Below are 19,446 nucleotides of genomic sequence, written 5' to 3'. Positions count from 1 at the left end.
ACAAGCGTTTAATCTTTTGGCAGGTGACCAATGATCGGGCTAATGAAACCTTCCTAGGAACATTCTTGCTACTAAAGCAAGAGATTAAAAGAATAAAAGTATAGTAGGGAACTGACGTTCATTTAATCATTTTTAAGGAGTTGTTCAGTTCTAGTTTGGTACTTTCCAAGCTGTATCGAGTAGCACTATGCTTGCCAATATAATAAGAATTGTAAATGATGTTTCCCCAGTCATTTTTTAAAATAGACAAATGACAAAGAGCTTTTACATGTTGTTTAATGCAGGTGGGACATGGAGTTTAGCAGCACTGTGGGACGGGTGGACACATACTGTATAGCTGCAATCTGAGCCTGATGTATGAATGGCCTGAACTTGTAGCTGACCATTCGTGACTCCATGATATAATCCACATCTGCATGTACCAGCATGACTTTATTGCATCACATACATCTGGACTGGGGAGTTGTAATAAATACTTATGTCTGTCAGGAAGTTTTGTGTGATGTGCATATTGGGGCTTACTTAGAATTAAAAATGCAACTGTTTTCTGGTGTAAATTACGCCAGAAAACCATCTTTCATGCATTGTACCACAAATACTACGTGTTTTCAGATATAGTTTTTCTGAGTTTTCCGAAAAAGTGGTGTGGCCTATATTGTGCCAAATTACCACTAATTGCACTACAATTTTAGCCAACTGATAGGTGGTCTAAAGGTGGACTTGAGAGTCTTAAAATTTGCCGGATTCATAATTCAGCGAAACGACTGTAATCAGCCTGAGACCTTTTTTTGTGTAAATTTGCACTGTCTGACTTTTAGACAGTAATAGTAAATAAGACCCATTGAGCTTTTTTTTTAGATTGTAGGCATTCAAAAAGAAAGTAGGAGTTTAACCCCTTAGTACCGAAGCTTGTTTGCTGTTTAATGACCCCAATTTTTTTTTCATAGCCTTATTTCTAGAGTCATAAGCTTCTAATTCTTCTGTTAACGTGGCCGTATGAGGGCTTGTTTTTTGCAGGAGAAGTTGCATTTTTCAATTAGATCATTTTGGGGTGCATATAGTATATCGTAGAAGTTTTATTCATTTTTGTTTTTCTATTGACAGAGCTCTGTGAAGGCCTGTTTTTTGTCTTCGTTTATCCCAAGCATATAAAACATTTTGACCACTTTTCATTCCATTTTTCTGGATGTAAAATCAACAAAATCTGCAATTTTGGCATAGCTTTATATTTATTTTTTAACGGCGTTTCCTACGCAATATAAATAAATTAAATTCATTCTGCTGGTCAGTATGATTATGTTGATACCAAATTTAGAGTGTTTGTCTTTTTTCTTATCACCTCATTCAAAGGCACCTAACATTTTTATTTTCCATAAACTGTGTTGTGTGGGTTTTTTTTATTTTTTCAGGACAAGTTGTCTATTCCATTTTTTTGTAAGGTCAGATAGGCAAAATTGGATTTTTTCGACATGCTCTGTGTATTTTCGGTTTTTACAGCTTGCAGCATGTGGGTTAAATAGTGTACTAACTTTTTTTACTTCATTATTATGAATGCGGTAATATATTTGTGTATGTGTATATTATAATTATTAAAACACATAGGGGAAAGATGGGGGGTTGACTTTTTTCTTTTGTTTTACTCAAACAGTGCCAAATCTTCAGACTTTGAATACCTCAGACTGATTGGAAAAGGAAGTTTTGGCAAGGTGAGAATGTTTTTACTCCGATAAGCAAATCTTCTATACAGAGAAAGAAACGGAAAACCACAACCTCCAGATGTTGTGTGATAAAACAAAAATTCTCATTCACGTTTTGCATCTTAAAACCACAGTCAGCAGGGCTTTCTGCAGTTTCTTCCTACTACATAATGCCTTATATGTTGTGGTTTAAAAGCTGTGACCATGTTTGGGTTATAGGGAGAGTATAAAAAAGATTGTCGTGTACCTCTAACTATATGTAAAAGTCTTCATATGTGTTAGAAGAGATGATTATGCATAAGGGTCAGAGTTCCATTTTTCTTGTATGGCGCTCCAATGCCTCATTTGCCTATGCTGCTAAGCAAGGGCCTATGTACCATAGAGGTAGACCGTGCTGCTGCTTTGAGGCCCATGGAGAGAAGGGACCTAGCGATGTTTTGTCTTGCCTCCTTTTCTACTGCGTGACTGCCGCCTTTTCTTCAGAGGGACTGTATTGCTCAAAAACAAAGGGGTTTGGAATTGTTGTAAAGGTCATGAAAAAGAAGAGAATGTTAAAAAAAACCCCACCAGAGCCTTCTGTCCTGGTGCCAAATTCCAGCACTTAAATAAGGGGCCCATTTTGATCTTTGCTATCTTCTATGTACATCACTACTACTAAGTAAAGTGCTGATTGATCATACATGGTTATTATCATAGAGGGTACTGAGCAATTTTGGACAGCTCCAATTTGAATAAATAATTATGCATGTTAAAATTCAACATGCTAAACATTTTCCCCAAGAGCTGACACAGGGAAGTAGACTGTCGTCAGGTTATGAAGACCTTGATTGGATCTGCTAACATATATAGTTTATATATCTAGTTTAAAGGGATGGTCTAAGACTAGAAAAGCATGGCTGCTTCCTTCCATGAACAATGCTTAAGGGTTGTCGGCTATTGCAGTTGAGATCAATTGAAGTCAATGGGGATAAGCTGCAATATCATACAAAACTGAACAACTGTGATGATGGTTTTGGAACTCGGCACCTATATTTCTCTAATCATGTACAAGCCATGCATAATATGATATTGTTAGAGGGAAGGGAACCTCCATCAAATGTATTGCCCAGGGATATCCACCAACCTTGGTCTGGCCCTATTTTATTTTTTGCAGTGCCATGATGACTCCTCACTACTGCTACATATGAATGAGGCCTTACTGCTAGCTTACCATACCTCTACATTACGTGAGCAATTATGTAACAAAATCCCAATCTTCAGGGTATCTTTAGACGTAGCGAAAATGCTGTAGATTTTCTGCAGCGGAGAATTTTGTGGCAGAATCTGCAGCATTTCCGCAAGAGTCCGATGGTGTGGATTTTGCTTTCGCCGCTGATTTCAGAAGATACTGTGCTCCTTCTCACCTCTGAAGTCTTCACGCTATTGGCGCTTTTTTCACCGTGCGCCTTCAGTGAATACAGCACTGCTGGTCAGGTGATGTGGAAGTGGCCAGTGGTTCTGCATTTACTAGAGGCTGCTGGGCTGTGGTGCAGATTTGGACTCTTTTTTTTTTTTTTTGGATGTGGAATTTGCTGCAAAGGTTTCCGCTGCGGAAATTCCGCAGCATTTCTGCTACGCCTAAACATACCCTTACATTTACTTTCTAATTCTAGGTTGTCCTTACAAGAGGGAAACGTGATGGGAGGTATTATGCAGTGAAGATTTTACAAAAGAGAATTATTCTCAACAAGAAAGAGGTACTTTGTATTAAATGTATGGTTAAAGTAGAGAGTCAACTTATGTGTCAAATCAGAGATGAACGAGCATACTCGGTAAGGCGATTTACTCGAGAGAGCATCGCCTTTTTCGAGTACCTGCTGGCTTGTCCTTGAAGATTCAAGGGGGGCTCTCTCCCCCTCTCTCTCTCCCCCTCTCTCTCTCCCCCTCTCTCTCTCCCCCTCTCTCTCTCCCCCCCTCTCTCTCTCCCCCCCTCTCTCTCTCTCCCCCCCTCTCTCTCTCCCCCCCTCTCTCTCTCTCCCCCTCTCTCTCTCTCCCCCTCTCTCTCTCTCCCCCTCTCTCTCTCTCCCCCTCTCTCTCTCTCCCCCTCTCCCCTCCACAACCCCCTGCAGCCCCCCCCCCCCCCCCGAATCTTCAGGGATGAGCCAACAGTTACTTGAAAAAGGCGATGCTCTCTCGAGTCAATCGCCTTACAGAGTATGCTTTCTCAGCTCTAGTGTCAAACCTTAAAACTAGATAGTAAATTATGCAATTAGATTTTAACTCTCCTACAATTTGTAAAACTATTGAAATTACAGCAGTAATCAGTAGTAGTAGCTCTTCTACTATAATTTGTAAGAAACAGGCTATCTCGCACCCACAAATCCTGGAGGGGTCCAAGTTCATATGTATAAATGGGCTCAAGAGGTATTATCTGCACTTTGAATTTGAAGTTCAAAATATCACTAACTAGATAAAAGTTTTTCTTTCAGACAGTTATATAAATTTTTCCCCTTTTAGATGTTGTAAAAATTATTGGTAAAACAGCCTTTCATAGCTGTAGCTGTATACCATAAATACCAAATTTAAAGGTAGTTTCTAGGGATGAGCGAGTATAGTCGCTAAGGCACTACTCGCTCGAGTAATGTGCCTTAGCCGAGTATCTCCCTGCTCGTCCCTGAAGATTCGGGGGCCGCCGCAGCTGACAGGTGAGTTGCGGCGGGGAGCAGGGGAGAGCGGGCGGGAGAGAGGGAGAGAGAGATCTCCCCTCCGTTCCTGCCCACTCTCCCCCGCCGCTCCCCGCCCCGCGCCGGCCCCCGAATCTTCAGGGACGAGCAGGGAGATACTCGGCTAAGGCACATTACTCGAGCGAGTAGTGCCTTAGCGAGTATACTCGCTCATCCCTAGTAGTTTCCAATCCAAATCCATTGATGATCTTTCCTGGTTGGCAGCGGCCCGGTATTTTAGTGCAGCTTTCTCCCATTGAAGTTGATGATCAAGACATAATAGGCAGCGGACTCCGGCTGATGAGTTATTGATGACCTTTCCTGACAATTGGTCATTAATAGAATTGGAACAAAAAACTCATTAACTTTTAGGACATCTAAGAAATATTTTACACGTTTAGTTGATACGCAATAAACTGAATTTTTCACGTTTTTAGCATATTTATCTTTTTTTTTTTTTTTTTTTTACTTTTTCTAACTTTTTCTAGCAAAAGCACATTATGGCTGAGCGAAATGTACTGCTGAAAAATGTAAAGCATCCATTTTTGGTGCATCTTCATTACTCATTCCAAACTTCAGATAAACTGTTTTTTGTTCTGGATTTCATCAATGGTGGAGAGGTAAGATCTTGATATTATTTCTTTAGAAGACATTTGTTGGTTTACAGCCCAAATCGTAGAGCATTTCTACCTGAAGCAATAGTTTCCAACCAATGGCTTGAGAACAACATGTTGTTTCCAACTATGTGGCTTCACACCATTAGGCATCACTGCTTCGCATGATTTTGGCAGCAGAGCATGCACTATCTTGGCATACATGCACACATAATCCGAGCCAATATAGAACATGCTGGAATCTTTATTGCACGCAATTTCGCACCACATTAGAGCCTATAGCAGATTGGTACAGCAACCTCCTACAATTTGAGTAATACGCTTTCACCACACACTCGTGTGAAGGCGCCCATAAACCTCTGCCCTATAGAAAAGACGCTGTTAAAATAATTACTTAATTTAAGTGATACTCAAGGGGTATCTTAGCCTAATCAATCCTGTATGCCTAATTATTATTTGATATTGAACTGCAGGTGACTTAATCTATAGGGGAACTTTGTTGAATTGCTCAACTGAGTTATGGAGTTGCTCCAATATAATCCTTTTTTCACGTGCTGCATGCCTCGTCTTTAGAAGAGGAAGTAATTGGATATATAATTTTACTTCCTCAGATGACTTCTCTGTTTGTTGCATACTGTAATTCCTAGAACTGAAAGAGGTTATGAAGATATCAGAGTTGTGTAAGAGCTCTGTGCTTGTGTCTAGTGCATGGCACTGCTCTTGATGTGCACCCCTTGCTGTACCTCTAAAGGCATATTCACCCACAGTTCTGAGGTCGGCATTAGAAGCCACCTAGTATGGATGAGGCTTACAATATTAGATGTACAAAAAGTTAATTTATTCCACCAAATCAAAGTCACATTTTAATTTGTAGGTTACAGAAAATTTATATATTTTTGTTTACTTTAGACAGCCCTCTCTTATGTAATCTGATGGGGAGTCTCCAGCTTGGAATACTACCCATGTATTTACTACCCATACTACTCATGTGTGATGATACCAGAGGTTTCTCCTGCAATAGCAGCTAAATGTGAGGAGTTCCCAATAGTATCCTCCTTCATGATCAGCTCTTCTTCAGGGAGTGTTTGTATTTACAAATCAGCCTGACTTTTCAGAATAAGCTGCTGTTTGTACATTATATGACTTGTATCCTACATTTATCACCAGTTTCCCCTCTAATGACTGCATACCTGATTCTTGGTTCTCTCACAATGGGTGGGAGAGGCGTGTTTTTTTGTATTCAATATGTTGTGCGCGGAGAACTGCAGATTCTGTTTCCTAACTCTGTAGCACACAGACCGAAACATGACTTCATTATTGAGGACACTAGAGAAGTACTGAGCAGTGGAGATGTTATTTCAGTAGCTAAAACACAGTGGAGATGTGATTTTCAGTAGCTTAAACACAGTAACTAATCACTTACTATTCACTGTAGCCATGTCTTTGAAAAGATGGTTTTACACAGAATTATGATGGATTCCTGCAATTCAGTGAGAATTTGAAGATTATCGTTCAGTGTAAACGCCTGCAGCGACTAAATGACAAACTTAAAAGTTGTTCGTATCTCGTTCGTTGTTTATTTTTTGCATGCAGAAAACGGAATGACAGATCGTTCTGTGTAAACAGACCATTGTTCACTTATGAACGATTGCCTGCTTACTGGGAATGGAGGTGGACAGACCAGAAGGATCCCCAGCCTGCTCCGCCTCCACTCAGTCAGCGATGCTGGTTCCTGTGTAAAAGCACATGAACGATTATTGCTGGGATGACCTGTCGGGCATCTGTGCCTGACAGATCATCCCGTGTAAAAGCACCCCAAGTCTCTGTGGTCCCCGCCACCCCCATAGACTTTAATAAGCAGGCTAACTCCTCCCCTTCCTACACTTCCTGTTATGCTGTCTCTAATAAGGATCCTTTTTTGCACCATGAATATAATGCAAATATGTCAGATCGAGTGATTTGCATGATTATTGTTAGATGTAAATGTGTGCAGTGAACAAATGATCGGCGATAAATCGTTAACCATCGCTGATTGGATCTTTCATGTGAAACTAAAAATCATTGTTCATCTGCTGCAAATTCCTTTGTGTAAACAGACATTATAACGATTTGTTGAGTAGAAATCAGTGGCAGAAGGGTTAACTAGTGACATGGTTATGTTCGAATGAACTATCAAAACTACCCACTTGTTCAGTGTAAATGCATGCCTAGCGAATAGTATATGATCATTACATCACCGCTCGTTGCATGCGTGTTCCAATTTATCTCATCATGTTAAAGGACCCAAACCTAGATTACCTCAATTGACAGCAGGCAGTGGACAGCAATTTAGGATGCAGGGAGACCCCTAGTGGCCCTTACTTTGGGGTGATTTTTATAGTTCAAAAACATAATTTTAGGTAAATGAAGTGAATTGCACTTTTACTAGTCATCACATTTGGCGTATCTCATACGCGCAAATTGTTTAAAAAAAAGTTAGTAACCAGCAATTTACCTTACCCCCTGCTGTAATAGTAGACCTCCTCATATTTTTTTTTATTACTGTATTTTTATTTGAAGTTTACAGTAAGATGGTGAACAGTTTACTGAAAAGTGTTACAGTCATATTGGTATACAACAAGCATAGTTTACAAAAAGTAGATTAGATTGAGGGGATACTTCTTTAAAAACTTTTGAGGTTATCCTTTGTTGCTGTATCCCGGCCCAATCTTGGTTTTGGACTATTAAGTAAAAGGAACAGTGTATAATCGGCCTGGCCAGGACCTAACTTGGTTTTTAGGGGGCAAAGTGGAAGGGTGGGGAGGGTAGATAGGGGAGGGAGGGTATTGTTTATGCATTTGTTTAGAAGCGCTTCCCAAGGGTCTTTATGGCTGTTATGGTCTGTAACTGAGTGTATTAGAGAGTAGACCCTGATCCAGAGCCTCTTGACCCAAGGACAGGTCCACCAGATGTGAAGCATGTCTCCTGAGGCTAAAACATCCGCGAAAACAATTGGGGGATCGTCCAGGGATTGCGTGGGCTACACGGTCTGGGGTTAGATACCAGCGGAGTAGAACTTTGAAGGATGTTTCCAGCATTAGTATATTTCTGGCACTACTGTTAGTAGACTTCCATATTTGGGTCCAGTCTTCTTCAGGGAGGGTTTTGCCGAGGTCTCTTTCCCAGTGAGATACGTATGGAAGTTGTGTTCGAAAAGAGGAGTGTACTAAATCTGAGTAGATCTGCGAGATGAGGCCTCTTGCGTGTGGATTTTTGTAACAGGGTCTCTCGAATGGTGTTAGTGTTAACGGAGAGCTTGTATTCTTGAGGAGGGGAGATATAAAATGTTTTGCTTACAGGAATCTAAAGATTTCTGAGGGTGGTAGATTAAATCTTTCCTGTAGTGCAGGAAAGGAAGACCTCCTCATAATTAACGCATTCATGTCCTGATCCCCTCATCTGTACGTATAATAGACACAATATGAACGATCAGTATTGGTGGCAGTTAGGGCGCGCCCTTTATAAAATCCTGGTTGGATCGTTACGCAATAGCACAGTTATCATTTTTTCATTGATGCAGTGGTAATACTAGATTTCAGATGGGGACTCCCCTATAGCTCCATCGTCATAGCTAACTCAGGTTTCAATGGCGGCGTAGTACAAGAGGGAAAGGGAGCTCCACAATGATCCACTCCTTCAGGCAAGTTAAACTTTCAAGGCAAGAATAACTTTTTGAACTGCGGTTTAAAGATAAACAGTTTTTGTCTATAGTTGGAAAGAAAAAATTGCATATTTTGTCATTTTGCTTTTACATACACCGTGACTGCTTACAAATCACTGAATTGGTAAAAATAAAAGCAATCTCAATGTGCAAAATTACCTAAAAATTGTTTATCGAGCTAAATTTATAGATTTTATATCACTTGGAATTTGTTCTTTTTGTCAAGTCTTTTAGGTTTCATTCTGCATTAGAGATTAAAACCTGTTGTTGTTACATCTAATCAGCAACTGTATGAAAAAATACACACATAATAGGCCGCCTGCACACGGGCGGAAATCCCGCGGCGGTATTTCCCGCGGGATTTCCGCCACTGAAAGTTTGCATAGGAGTGCATTACAATACGCACTCCTATGCAGACGACCGCGGTTTGGCCGCGCGAAATCTCGCGTGGCAAACAAACCGCGGCATGTCCTATTTTTGTGCGGGGCTCGCACTCACCCGGCCCCGGCTCCGGTCTGCGCATGCCAGACTGCCAGGCGCGGGTGAGTACGCGCTCGTCTCTGCAGGCTCTCGGGTCGGGTCCCGCGGCGAGAATTCTCGCTGCCGGATCCGACCAGCTCGTCTGCAGGCGGCCGTAGTGTGAAAAATAAAATACTTCAAAACTCCTCAAGTGAAAAATAATTCTCGTATCCTGTTGCCTGTGACCATTTAATAACCACTGGCCCAATAGGAAATAGTATTAGAATGTTAGTTGGATAAACAAAAAAGTGAAATGCAGATAAATGTATCGTTGTATATTGTATGACTGGTCATAATTACACTTACATTTCTCTTCTAGCTTTTTTTCCATCTGCAAAGAGAACGATATTTTGCGGAGCCACGGGCACTTTTCTATGCTGCAGAAATTGCTTGTGCTTTGGGATACTTGCACTCAATGCAGATCATATATAGGTATGCTATTTGTTGTATTCTGTAATAACTCTCTCTAGAGGATGTATTTACAATGGTGGAAGATTCTAATAGAATATTCCTTTTATTCAGAGACCTAAAGCCAGAAAATATCCTCTTGGACTCCCAGGTAATTCATTATTCCTAATATACACCTCTTCATGTCATATAATTTTATTAGGCGACTTCACATTGGAAAATCTAATTAAATAGTTATTTCAGACAGAAATGTAGCTTCAATTCTAGTTTAAAAACAAGCCCCTCCCCCAAATTAATATCCCAAGTTAGAAACCAACCCTACCATGGCTGCTGACCTTTTTTTTTTTTTCCTTTTTTGGTTTGCTTTTTTTCCACTTTCTTACCCCAGAAGAGTTCCACAAAGTTTTTCCAGTTTAAGAAGCAAACTGCATAGTCCTCATCACTTCCCTACATGACTCGGCAGTTCTACATGTAGCCAACATTTCCTATAGTCTTTCTACAGCACTCCTGCTTAAGCTTGCAAACGGGTCTTCCTAACTTATTGGAACGGCATGCACTGTGCATGCTTATTTAGGTGCTATTCACTTCAGTGAAGAAATTGTGTGCATGTGCTGCTATTTGTTATATGGCAGTGGCCACAAATCTCAGTCTTCTCGCTCTTTGCTCCACTGGGTATGCGGTCCCTAGTGTGGTGGCGCCGGCTGCTTTTGAAGCATCAGCATCTTCTCTGCATGTCAGCATTCCAGCTATTGCTCTTGCTCATCATTCTCTCTGGCAGCCCATTGATGAATATGGTGTGAGCTAAAAACTGTTAGGCCAGACCTGGAGTTGCTTTCTAATACTTTGCAAACTATAAAAAAGTAGTAGAAAAAATCTAACCTAACTGGGTCCTATCGAGTGCTACTTTGAGGTCATGACGGACTTTTCCCAACATATTCTTGTGGCCTCATAATGTCGCATGTTACGATGGTTTTACAACAGACAACCGGAATAAATTAATTGCTCCAAGAAATCCGTAGCATATAGTGCAGGCTATATAGCTGAAAGCAAATGGCTCCAAGAGCGGCAGGTGAGACCTGATGACAGTAGTAATCATTAATAAAAATAGCTTTTTTTATAATTTAAATAATTTAAATTCTGCTAGGGTTAAAACCAAGTAAATGTGAGATTATATATTTTGTGAGCAGATAATATTTAACACTCTGTTTTCTTTTGGCCTAGGGTCATATTGTTTTAACTGACTTTGGACTTTGCAAAGAAGGGATTGCAAATTCAGACAAAACACTAACCTTCTGTGGGACCCCAGAGGTAAGATTATGGATGATGAAGATTGCATTTATTTTTCTAAAGGACCCCTTCTGACCCTACTGAGGTTCTTGTTCTCGAATAAGGCTAATAAGGTATATGTACTATAGAGAGGTTATCCTGTCCTGAAAACCCTTTTCATGAGAAACGTTACTAAGTGTAGCATGAACCCAGTAGCTGGGCTTTCATGGCTATACGGTTAGTCTGTTTTGTGAGCAGATGAAGTAATGTAATTTATTTCTATAAGGACAAGCTTGTCTTTACAGCCACTTGCATGTATGAGCCTGTACATTGTCAAGACTGGCCTTACTTTGGATTGTGCCCTGTGCAGTATCTTCTGCTTGGTATACTGTCAAATAATACATAGTGCCATGTCTTAACTATTTATGGTCTAACTTCTGGATAGGCCATCGATAGTAGATCATTAGGGGTTTGCAGCCTGGGCCCCCTGCTGATCAGTTGTGTGCTGGGCCAGTGTGAGGGTTGTTGATGTGTGCAAGAAGCACACCGCTTCGTTCTCTCTGCAGTGGTCTAGCATGGTATTGCTGGGAAAATTCTCATTGAAGTGAATGGGATCTTTCCCTGCAATACCATTCTGGACCACCTCAAATAGAACGGAACTCTGTGCTTCCAGCACACATCAGTTTTGTGCACAAGTGCAACAACTGTATCAGCGAGTAGCTGATCAGCAGAGGTCCTAGGCGCCGAACGCCCACCAATCTACTATTGATGACTTGTCCTGACCTTAGACTATCAATAGTCAAAAGCTGGATAGCCCCTTTCCTTATAAGTATTATATAGTATGAAAAGTTCAGCAAAAAAGAGGTTCGCCTTCAGAGGTATGGAAAACTTTCGCCTTTATTAATAGTGTCTCAGCATTCAATAAAACCAGGACCGCGTTTCGGCCAGCGTCAGACCTTGATCACCCTGAAATAAATACAGCCCCAGTTGCGATATATTGCTTTTCTGATATCACGTTATTGTGTTCACATGATGTAATTACATGATTAAAGAGCACCTGCACTTTCACTTTGGAGCGCTCCCGCTTCGTCAATCGGTTTCGGGTCCTTCCAGCAGCTAAAGACTGTTCTTATAGCTTGTCCCTATATAGGGCCATCTCTAGGAGCTGAAAACGACCAGGTGCTCTCTAAGTCAGTGCTGGCTCATTACATTACTTGATTAGTCTGTATAAGAAAAAGAAAATGGAAAGCCCCAAAAAAGTTTTGTTCGCTTTATGCCAGATTATATTAAACACACACGTGGTTTTTTTTCAGTATCTAGCACCAGAAGTGATAAAGAAACATCCATATGACAACACAGTGGATTGGTGGTGTCTTGGATCCGTGCTTTATGAGATGCTGCATGGTCTGGTAAGCGTCTGTTCTGTTATTAATGTGACTAATGTAAAGGTAATGTTGTGACATCTTATATTTACTTTGAGAACTGCAAAAATGTTAAATAGGTAGTATCAGAATTGCAAATTATTCCCTATCTACACTGATCCTGAGAACTGCAGTCCCATGTCCTCGCTCCTCCTGATTGTGGGCTTATTGCACTCCCTGCAGTGAGGAGGAGACTGAATGGAGCACTGGTGCTGTATTCTCTTTCAGCGGGACTATGAATGAAGCAGTAGCTTCGTATGCTCGGCTAGCACTTCATTCATACTGACGCCACTGCAGGGGGGAAAACGACACCCGCAGTACCAGGTAGAGGAGGACACAAGGGCCCTCCATTCTGGAGATTGGCGGTGGGACCCCCACCAATCAAAGTGGCTAGGGAATAACTTGCGATTTTGGTAGAACCCCTTTTAAACCATGTTTTGTTTTTAATTACAACTTCAATATTTATAAAATAAAAACAGATTATCTTTGTGTTGACATTTAAGGGTTTAAGATTGCAGCCAGGGCCGAATCGCCTTTGGTTCTGAAGGAGCTGCAGGCCTCACTTCATCTGTTTTCTATGCATAGAGCTCAATGCATGAAGCAAAGTCTTAAACACCTTGCCTCCCCCATCTACCACTTGTCAGACCACTTTACTCTTCCAGTTTCTTAAGGCATGTTTGTGGGACCCCCACAGGGTGATAGACCAAGAGACAAAGAAACTGGTATTGCAGTAAAAATAACAGTCTTTATTTGAACAGCAAAGTTGCAGTTTTATCTATTGAATTTGCAACAAAAAAAAATCTTAAGAACTTGGCAACACAATAACAGCTTTTTGGCCTGGCCCATGCCTGATTTAAGATAGTCTGTTTTAGAACATAGTAGGCCTTTCGTGAGTCCAGGGAGTATATTTACTATGTGACGGTAGTTTACACTCGGTCTTATACTGTGACTTTAAAGAGGGTAGTGAATTAAGACTAGCTGTATGAGCAGGGAGAACAGACAAAAAGTAGTTGGTCTGTGCAGCTAGGCTGCAGTGTGAGAAGTTGGGATGCTCCTCTGCTGCATTCTGAGAAGCTGAGGATGCTCCTCTGTACCTATGCAGCTATGCTGCAGTGTGAGGGGCTGTGGATACTCCCCTGAGTCTGTGCAGCTATGTGTGGAGTGAGGAGTAGGGAATACTCCTTGGTGTGGGAGAAACTGCAGTACTCCGGATTAGCCCCACAAGCGTGACCTTCTCAATGGGAAAGATGTTCCCTTTGGATAAAGCCTAAGCTGAATACAAGCATTAGATTTCTGCCTCGTTCTTCCCCTCCCTGCTGCCTGACAAAGTTGATATGATACAGTTCTGCCAGACACTATATTAGTGGCAGATCTCTGGAGACAGAGTAAGGAATTTAAGAAACCAGTTACACAGGGAGAAGAGAACATAGATCCTCTATAATAGCTGACTGGTACACTGTTGTGAGTTATCCTGGAATGGAAATTAAACTGTCTATCTGTTTTTTGTTTTTACATTTCGTTAAAGTTTGTTACTAAAAGAATACACGTTCTCTTCCGGACCCTATGTGAGCTATCCTTGGAACATCCGTGCTACCATCACCATCCCAGATCACCAGGGAAACCCTGAGCCAGATACCAGGGCCCCCTCACATCATCAGCAGATACATCCCGCAAGGTTGTCATGCCCTACCATTCATCAAATAGACACACGTCTTACCCAGCACAGTTATACAAACCTTCTAAATGGTCACCATGTTTGGGATCAAGACCATACACAATGTTCACAAAGGGGCCAGTATTTTATTATATATAATTGGCATTGTTGCATCTGTAAAAGTCCAGACTATTAAAATATCACATGATTTGTCCCACACATTACATGCCATTAGAAAATCAAATTCACATTCCAGAATTGTTACAGTTTGCTTACCATACCTCTCAAGAGATTGACTGAAAAGCTGTCAAAATGTTATATCCTAAAATGGTACCAATAGAAACTACAGCTTGCCCTACAAAAAAACACCTCATACATCCCCATCAACTGAAAAATTAGGCTATATTGTTGGAAAAATGTAAAAAAAGTTGCAGCTCGTGGAAGGCAGAGGGGAAAATTTAAAGAAAGAAAACTCTCTAGCCTTAAAGGAATCTTGATTTGGCCCATACTTCTACTGCACATACCCTTACAGTCAAATAACAGACTCTAGAACACGAGGACAGAACTGTCACCAGCAGCATTTCTGCAGCTTACCCATAGAGTTCCATAAACTTATCACCTATATATGGATGACGTTTTTATAAAACTCTTATTTTCTTGTAAAAATCCAGATTGTGGATCCACAGTTCCATTACATATGTAATAAGTAAAGATGACGAGAACAGTATCACATGTAGAATAGCTCTAGATCTCACATACTGCTCTAGAACTCCATTGTCTAGTTATTGTATTCTCAATATAATAAAAAACTAAAAAATACTTCTTGCTGTTCTTTTCATAATTAATAGAGCTAAACCAATGATCAACTGACTGCTGTCACACTTTGCTGTATGGCCCTTATTCCACAAATCTGTTAATTAGTCACTATTAAGGGGGTTGTTTATCATTAGACTAATTTTTTCCAAAAACGCTGACATGGGTTATAGCTAGTATTGAAGTTCAGCTCCACTGTAATGAATGGGGCTATACTGCAATACCAGACACAAATTCTTGTCATGTATGGTATGGTTTTTGGAAGAAAGCAGGTATTTTCAGAGAGTTAGGGGCGGTTAAACAATGAAATGTTCCATAATCTAGGCACCTTTGGGCCTCCCTCACACAGACCTTTTTGTACAGTGTTTAGCGCTGCCTTTTCAGTGCTGCGCTAAACGCTGTACAATGCTCCCATGCATTTCAATGGGGCTGTTCGCACAAGCGTCAAAACGTTGCACTTTGACAGTGATGCATGTTCTATCTTTGGCAGTTTCCAGCCATGCGTTGCCCATTGAAATGAATGGGCAGCAGTTTCAGCGCTGCTGAAGACAAGGCACAACTTGGTACTACATTTTTGGCAGTGCTAAACGCAAGCACTAGCTATACTACCTTAAAAAAAAAAAAAGAAGAGGAATACGCACCTAGCTGGCGCCGTCGGGGTCCCTATTGCTGTTTTCCAGAACTCTGCTGAAGGCTGCTGGGCACTTGTCAAGCGACAAAACATCTATTGCTAGTGATGGGGATTGAAATCCCCGCCTCCCAGTGAGAGATCGCTCTGATTGGTTCAGGATCGCCAGCTCTGCCAATCAAAGCCAGCTCTCGATGCACCAATCACAGCCATTCAATCAATGTCTGTGATTCGTGAATCCAGCATTGGCTGTGATTGGCTGAGCCTGCTGACACTCAGCGGGCTCAGCCAATCAGATCAATCACTTGCTGGAGGCAGGGTCTTCAAACTCTGTCACTAGCTAAAGATCCTCTGTTGGCGATGACAAGTGCTGGGAGCTTCGTAATTCAGCATCGGGGACCCAGACAGCCCCAGCTAGGTGAGTATTGTTTTTTTTTTTTTTCCCCAGCATCCTTGGCTGCGCGATCAGCTGTGCTGAAAATGCAGCCAAAACATTGTCAAAAAGGGATGACAACACTGCTGAAACCGCAGTAAACCCAGCGTTGAAAAATGCCTGTGTGAGGGAGGTCTTACTCTGGCTGTGGCAACAGGGAAACTAAACCTCATGTGCGAGTCACACGAAAATCTCATTCACATTTCGACTTCAATTATTCCTTACCTGAAATGACAAATCTACTGTTCTACATCAGTTTTGTTCTCTACGGTTTCTTATCAATGTGTATCTGTAACTTTAATGTAAGATTACAATTTTAATTTTCTTTTACAGCCTCCATTTTACAATCGTGACACTGCAACCATGTATGAAAACATTCTGCACAAGCCCTTGGTTACGCGGCCTGACATAGGTATAACGGCATCAACTATATTGGAAGACCTACTTGAAAAGGATCCAAAACAGAGATTAGGATTCAGGGATGATTTTGTAAGTGGTGCTTTTTTGTTTTTGTTCCAGTCTGTACAGAGATTCTGAAACTTTCCCAAAAATATGATAGCCAGGTATAGAGGGGGGAAAAGAAGCATCTTGAGAAATGAAGAAAGTGGCATTATTCCTTAGCAAGATATAATACAAAGTTTATTATTACATAGAGTATTTATGGAAAAATCAGTTACACATTGCAAAAACAGTGAAACCTCTTTCGAAACAATGACCTGAATTTGCATTGAAAAGTGGTCTTCTAGAGGAAGAGATTAGGGATGAGCGAGCATGCTCGGTAACTGCATGCTCGTCTGAGAAAATTCGGGGGGGGGGGGGCGCGGGGGTGAGCGGAGGGAAGCGAGGGGGGGGGGTTTGAAGATGTCTCTAGCCTTCCCCTGCAGACCCCCCTGAATTTTCTCCGACGAGCATGCAGTTACTCGAAAATAGTATTGCTCTCTCGAGTAACTGCCCTTACCGAGCATGCTCGCTCATCTCTAGAAAAGATCTTTGCAAACATTATTGCTAGTAGGCATAATATATGGTAGAACTGTAAATATGCTATGGATTAGGAGGTGGTCCTCTCAGAGAGTTGAGGTTTCATTGTACATTGTGTTCCAATCCTTTAAAAAGTTATTCCCATCATAGCAAGTTATCCCCCTATCCACAGGAGGTCCGACGGCTGAGACTAGCACACTCAAGATTTCAGCCCTGGCACATCCTGAAGTGAGGGCAGTGAAGGCCACACATGCGCAGCTCCACTCCATTCACTTCAGCAGGAGTGCCGGAGATGGCTCAACTATCTCCAGTAGTGCCACTGCAGGGAATACTGCATGTGTGGCCTTTGCTGGCCACCCTTCAGGACATGCTTGGACTAAATTTTCTGGGGGTTCCACTGTGAATAGGGATAATTTTCTGTGATGGGAATATGGCTATTGATTACTTCAAATAGATATTCTTGTATGATAAAATAACAGCATTTTGCTAGTTTTCTATATATGACAAGGTGTATGACACACAAAATCTTCAACAATGTTACAATATTGAGTATATATTTCCTGGTACAACATTGTTCCATGCTGTCATTGTATGAATAATCGTAACTTCCTTGTCCTTTGTTCTGGAAATTAATCACTGATCAATCCTGCAAATAAAACACATTTCCCCTTTTATAGCTGGCATAGAATAACCTCTTTTATGTCTTTACTTTATAGCAAGAAATTAAGAAGCATCCTTTTTTCTCATCCATAAACTGGACGGATCTGGTTGAAAAGAAGATCCCTCCGCCATATGATCCTCATGTGGTATGTGCATCTGCTCCACAATTAGTAACTTACTATAAATAAGCTTGGATCTCCTTTCTGATCAAGTTTTTTTCTTCTAGGATGGCCCAGATGATATTTCAAATTTTGACTCAGAATTTACAGATGCTACGGTTCCAGATTCTGTGTGTGTATCTTCAGACTACTCTTTTGTTAACGCCAGTGTTGAAGAAGCGGATGATGCTTTTGTTGGCTTTTCTTATGCTCCGCCTTCTGATGACTTTTCCTTTTAGGAAATGGAAATGTACTTGAAATATATTTTGTCTAGGCTTTCGTGTATTATAGCCTTTCAGGTTGGAGAGTGTATATATATATATATATATATATATATATATATGCACCTTTATCTTTTGAGACATTCAGAAGATAACATTCCTAGGTGTCCATGAACTAAGTCCATCCCCACTAATCACTAGAATGAAGGAATGTGCTGTGCACCATAAAATTGATTTTCTGCTATGAACATTTTTTTTTCCAATCTAAATTGGTACTAAATTCTGCAATGATTCATTAATATATCTTTAAAGTGCTTGGAGATCTGTTGCAGAACTTCAAATCATATGTGTAGACACTAGAGATGAGCGAGCATACTCGCTAAGGGCAATTACACAAGTGAGCATTGTCCTTAGCGAGTACCTGTCTGCTCGGAAGAAAAGATTCGGGTGCCGGCGCGGGTGATCGGTGAGTTGCGGGAGTGAGCGGGGGGGGGGGGGGGACGAGATCTCCCCTCCGTTCCCCCACCGCTCCCCAACGGCACCCGAATCTTTTCTTCCGAGCGGGCAGGTACTCGCTAAGGACAGTGCTCACTCGAATAATTGCCCTTAGTGAGTATGCTCGCTCATCTCTAGTAGACACAGATTCACAATACAACACACTAGCTGTCAGCAGTCACCACCAGAGTGAACTTTTGAAACTATTGCATACTCTTACTGTACACATTCATCTTAATCATAAGTCACTTTTCACATAATGTCTGCAGTGTACATTTATCGTATGCATTGAGAAAGCTCCCTGCACATACGTTAAATGAATTTATAGATCCCCATTCAGCAAGGTGAACCCAATTTGGCCTGCGTCTAGATGGTATCTATCAGGATTGCTATTTTTTAACTGCATGAAATAATGTAGCAGACTGTGCTAATCCATACAGGGGCATCTTGTAGAAAGATTTTTACTGTAGCATGGTTGTTTTTTTAACTTTAAATGGTAGCCTATGAGTGATGGATGCATTAATTAAACGTATGCAGTACGTCGGAGGCTTCCATCAGATATTAATAGCTGTTGGATGAACTTTGGTTTAGCAGACAGATGTTTATCTCATCTCCCCCAAACACATGAAGACTTGGTTCAGCCAAGCATTCGTGTTTTCCATGTGGCATGTGAGAAAGTCATAGCCAGACAGCTCTGGTAGTGGCACATCCCCAGGGGGTAAAAGTCAGCCATTGAAATTCAATGTGCCTGATCCTTCTTTATCTCAACATCTTTTGTTGGGGATAAAGTCAGGAGGCCCTAATACACATGCAAGAGATCCAATCCCACCAAAATCTACAGGTTCAAAGTCTAATAAGAAAAAACTGAGCTCCAATCACTATAAAGATATATTAATAAATTAATCAGCACAGAATATTAAACCCCATAAAATCTCACTATCCTAGGTATGGGATAGCAGCTAATCTTAAATCATTTTAGGGGGTTGTCCAGGGTTAGAAAAACATGGCTGCATTCCTCTAAATACAGCGCCACCATTGTCTGTGGGTTGTGTCTGTTATTGCAGCTCAGCTCTTTTGAA

At 41.1% G+C, this 19,446-nt stretch overlaps 1 protein-coding gene across 1 annotated transcript in view; it reads left to right on the top strand.

Annotated features, from left to right (window-relative positions):
• SGK3 (serum/glucocorticoid regulated kinase family member 3) overlaps positions 1-17,952 on the top strand; it is a 75,510-nt gene extending 57,558 nt beyond the window's left edge. The window contains exons 8-17 of the mRNA XM_066578995.1: positions 1,649-1,706; positions 3,350-3,433; positions 4,888-5,019; positions 9,552-9,664; positions 9,755-9,791; positions 10,862-10,948; positions 12,220-12,315; positions 16,189-16,344; positions 17,550-17,639; positions 17,720-17,952. Of these exons, the coding sequence (XP_066435092.1) occupies positions 1,649-1,706; positions 3,350-3,433; positions 4,888-5,019; positions 9,552-9,664; positions 9,755-9,791; positions 10,862-10,948; positions 12,220-12,315; positions 16,189-16,344; positions 17,550-17,639; positions 17,720-17,890 (1,024 nt within the window). The 3' untranslated portion in view covers positions 17,891-17,952. The remainder of the gene's footprint in view (positions 1-1,648; positions 1,707-3,349; positions 3,434-4,887; positions 5,020-9,551; positions 9,665-9,754; positions 9,792-10,861; positions 10,949-12,219; positions 12,316-16,188; positions 16,345-17,549; positions 17,640-17,719) is intronic.
• Positions 17,953-19,446: the final 1,494 nt, after the last annotated feature.

Source organism: Eleutherodactylus coqui, chromosome 9 (genome assembly GCF_035609145.1).
Source record: "Eleutherodactylus coqui strain aEleCoq1 chromosome 9, aEleCoq1.hap1, whole genome shotgun sequence".
Classification (NCBI taxonomy): domain Eukaryota; kingdom Metazoa; phylum Chordata; class Amphibia; order Anura; family Eleutherodactylidae; genus Eleutherodactylus; species Eleutherodactylus coqui.
This window is presented reverse-complemented; position numbering and strand designations above follow the sequence as displayed.